The following is a 3,476-nucleotide window of genomic DNA, read 5'->3' on the forward strand; positions in this document are numbered from 1 at the left end:
AACTGTAAGTCAGCTTAGATGGCCACTTAGAGGTCAGCTAGATGGTCGCGCTTAGCATAGAATGGCATTAGCCAGTAGATGCGTTGCCTTACGCACTAGGATGGCCACTTAGCCACAAGATGGCCACCCAGTAACACGCACCGTTTCCATCATGCAACGCCACCGGCGTCCGGCAAACAATTTTTTCTCACATTTTTTTTCGGGCCGGGGTGTTTTCTCTCGCGCAGAAGATTAAAGAGCATCCCGACAGCTGTCGCGCTAGCACCGGTCCACCGAGGCCAGGGCGAGGGTGCAGTACGCGCCGATCCGGCCGTGCGCACGGAGTGTATCTCGTTGCAGCAAGCAGGGGTCAACTTCGAGGCGTATGCGTGAGGAAACGGAGACCGAGATAAAAAAGGTGCTGTCCACCCGCTGCGTGCGGTCAACGGACACTGCCAGGCCGCCGGGCGGGTGGTCTGACCACAGTTCCAGACGGGCGCGTCGTCGCTCTCTCCCACCTCGGCTTCTTCTCGCCTTGGAGGCCGCTCAAGGTCAGAGGTCAAGGTTCAAAAAGATGCGCGGGTTGGCGGTGGGCGGGGTGTTGGAGGTCATGGGTGGTTTATGCTGTGTGGGTGGGGTGGCGGGAGCGAAGAGTACGGGAATAAGTTAGGAAAGGAAAGGTCACAAAGTAGAATTGTGGGCAGGGCTGAATACAGTGATGCGAATAACATTTAACTAACTAACCTAAGAATCTTTAGGGTTTGTAAAATGCATACCTTCTAAATACTACAACAGCAACGCTTCCCCACCTATCTTTAACTATACACGATGGTCAAAAATCTCGAAACAGTTGTCGTACCCATCTTTTTTCGTCGTCATTCATGAAGCCGGCCAACAACAAACTCATCCTAATATAATATAATTATATATCATCCTAATCCAAAGGCATATTTGGAGAATTACGCAAAGTAAGAATAAGAAATAGGACTTACCACAAGTCGAAACTCATACCCACTTTCTTTGCTAACCATTCACAGCTATTTCCTCAGAGCCCCTCACTAGAAACAAACGGAGTGGCAGGCCCCAACTTGCATAAGCCCCTTATCCAGGCCTTCCATCTTTTATACTTTGATACAATTATATAGAATATATTTACATATTAATTAATTATATTGGGTATTTTATATTTATTATATTTTATATTTATATATATTTCAATTATTTATATTAAATTATTTATGGTTTTATTTCCACCGTGTTTTTTCGACAGAGTTCGGACCAACAAGTCCCCGTGCCGATCGCGCTCATCGCGCTGGGACTCTGGCCGCGACCGCGCTACACCGCGGACGTGACTCGCGCTCGACACACATGCTGAAGCCGCCACCAGCGATCACCCTGTTCGTTGTTACTACGTACGCAGTGGACAGAAGGAAGACGATACAACGCATATACTCGCTAAACGCCTGGTTAAGCGACCGACGCGGCGTGTGTGGGGGGGGGACGGGAGTTTCAGTCATGGATCAACGTCTGCTCTTTCTCCTTGGTTCCACTACTCTCTCCTTAGCTTCCACTACTTCTTCTTAGTTTCCTCTACTCGCTCCTTTAGTTCCACACTCTCTCCTTAAGTTCCCATCACCTCTTCTTAAGTTCCTCTTACTCGCCTCCTTAGTTCTCACTACTCACCTCCTTAGTTCCCACTACTCTCTCCTTAGGCTGTAACATGTAGGCTGACAGCTCGTACGTTTTTATCGGTTACGTTCCGTCATCACGTTCCTACATTCCGTCGTGATGTAGGGTGACTCGTACCTCATCTCGGTGGCTAGAAGAGCATCGACGACATTCTCTCTGATGCGGTGAGCGGCGGCGGCGGCGGTGGCGGCAAACGTTTGCTACTCTCTCCTTCGTTTCCTTTGGCTGTAACACGTAGTCCCTCCTTCGTTTCCTTTGGCTGTAACACGTAGTCCCTCCTTCGTTTCCTTCGGCTGTAACACGTAGTCCCTCCTTCGTTTCCTTCGGCTGTAACACGCAGTCTCTCCTTCGTTTCCTTCGGCTGTAACACGTAGTCTCTCCTTTGTTCCCTTCAGCTGTAACACGTAGTCTCTTCTTCGTTCCTTTCGGCAGTAACACGTAGTCCCTCCTTCGTTCCCTTCGGCTGTAACACGTAGTCTCTCCTTCGTTCCCTTCGGCTGTAACATGTAGTCTCTCCTTCGTTTCCTTCGGCTGTAACACTGAAGACCTGTGAGATATTCGCAATTATATGTCGTGAGCCATTCCCTCGTGTTTCTGATTATCATAGATAGATGGCGCCTGATCGTGGGGATATGTCGTTTATGTTGTTGTTTTCTGACGGTAGCCGGTCTGATGGTGAAAGATAGCATATAGCGATCTTATATATATATATATATATACATATATATAGCGATATAGATCTGCATATAGCGTTCTTTCATGCTTGTATTTATTGACGGTAGCCGGTCTAAGAGCGAAAGATTCTCATCTGCATATAGCAATTCTTTCATGCTTGTGTTTTCTGCCAGTAGCCGGTCTGAGGGCGAAAGACTCCCATCTGCATTTTCCTTCATGCTTGTGTTTTCTGCCCGTAGCCGGTCTAACTCTAATGGTAGAAGATTCCCATCTCTCCCTTCATTCATGCTTGTGTTTGTTGACGGTAGACGGCTGGAGGCAAGGTCGACCCTCACTTCTACGAGGTACTGCACTCGATGGGCTGGCCAGTGAACGTGCACCAGCATCCTGGATGGAACGGTCTACTGGAGGAACGATGGCTGCAGCAGGCCGAGTCAGGTGCGAGGCTATGCCTACGTGGCATTTCAACGGGAGAGACAGAGAGAGAGACCTTTAGTTCTGTCGTAGATGATCAGTCTTAGATGTAGAGCTGAAGTTTTTAACAGAGAATTAAAGAGGGGTTTTATGGTGAGTCGCACGTGCATGTGTATATGCTCAATGCAAGCAACTAGTGGGAAATTATTTATTAGCGAATCATCATTGGAAAATACGAACGTCCGTCGGTGCATTCAACATGGCACACACAATATATATATGTACATATTAGTCAGTTGCTATAAGCACTTTCTGTATGTAGGTGTATCAGAGAAAAGATGTTTAAACCCAGGGTCCCAAACTAAGATTGAGCCTTCACCATCCTGGTTAGCTCTACCGGTGTAGTCGCTTTGCTCCCGCTACAGGTTGGAAGCTAGCGCTTTGTAGCGGGGGCTACACGTGTAGAGCTGTATCCTCGTGTGTATCCCGTATTACAAGTTTACCGATGTGAAGATGCAAAGGCGCAGTCGACAATGACGCAGCGACGCGACGATGCAGTGAAGTGATGTGGCGCGATGACGCTAGGAGATGTAACGTCAGCAGGAGTGTCATAATATAGACTAGTATACAGTAAAAACCCGCGTATAAGAACATAGATTTTAAGAACATGTTAGGCTAAAATTTCCCATTTAGACCCCTTTACATAAGAACCTGTTTTA

General features: G+C 47.6%; 1 protein-coding gene across 1 annotated transcript in view; it reads left to right on the top strand.

The window, feature by feature from the left end:
- Nucleotides 1-3,476, top strand: part of LOC106815357 (ral GTPase-activating protein subunit beta-like) — a 37,881-nt gene that overhangs the window by 10,616 nt on the left and 23,789 nt on the right. The window contains exon 5 of the mRNA XM_014819807.1: nt 2,652-2,781. Coding sequence (XP_014675293.1) covers nt 2,652-2,781 — 130 coding nt within the window. The remainder of the gene's footprint in view (nt 1-2,651; nt 2,782-3,476) is intronic.

This window comes from Priapulus caudatus, unplaced genomic scaffold (assembly GCF_000485595.1).
Source record: "Priapulus caudatus unplaced genomic scaffold, Priapulus_caudatus-5.0.1 Scaffold1096, whole genome shotgun sequence".
In the NCBI taxonomy this organism is placed as follows: Eukaryota; Metazoa; Priapulida; class Priapulimorpha; order Priapulimorphida; family Priapulidae; genus Priapulus; species Priapulus caudatus.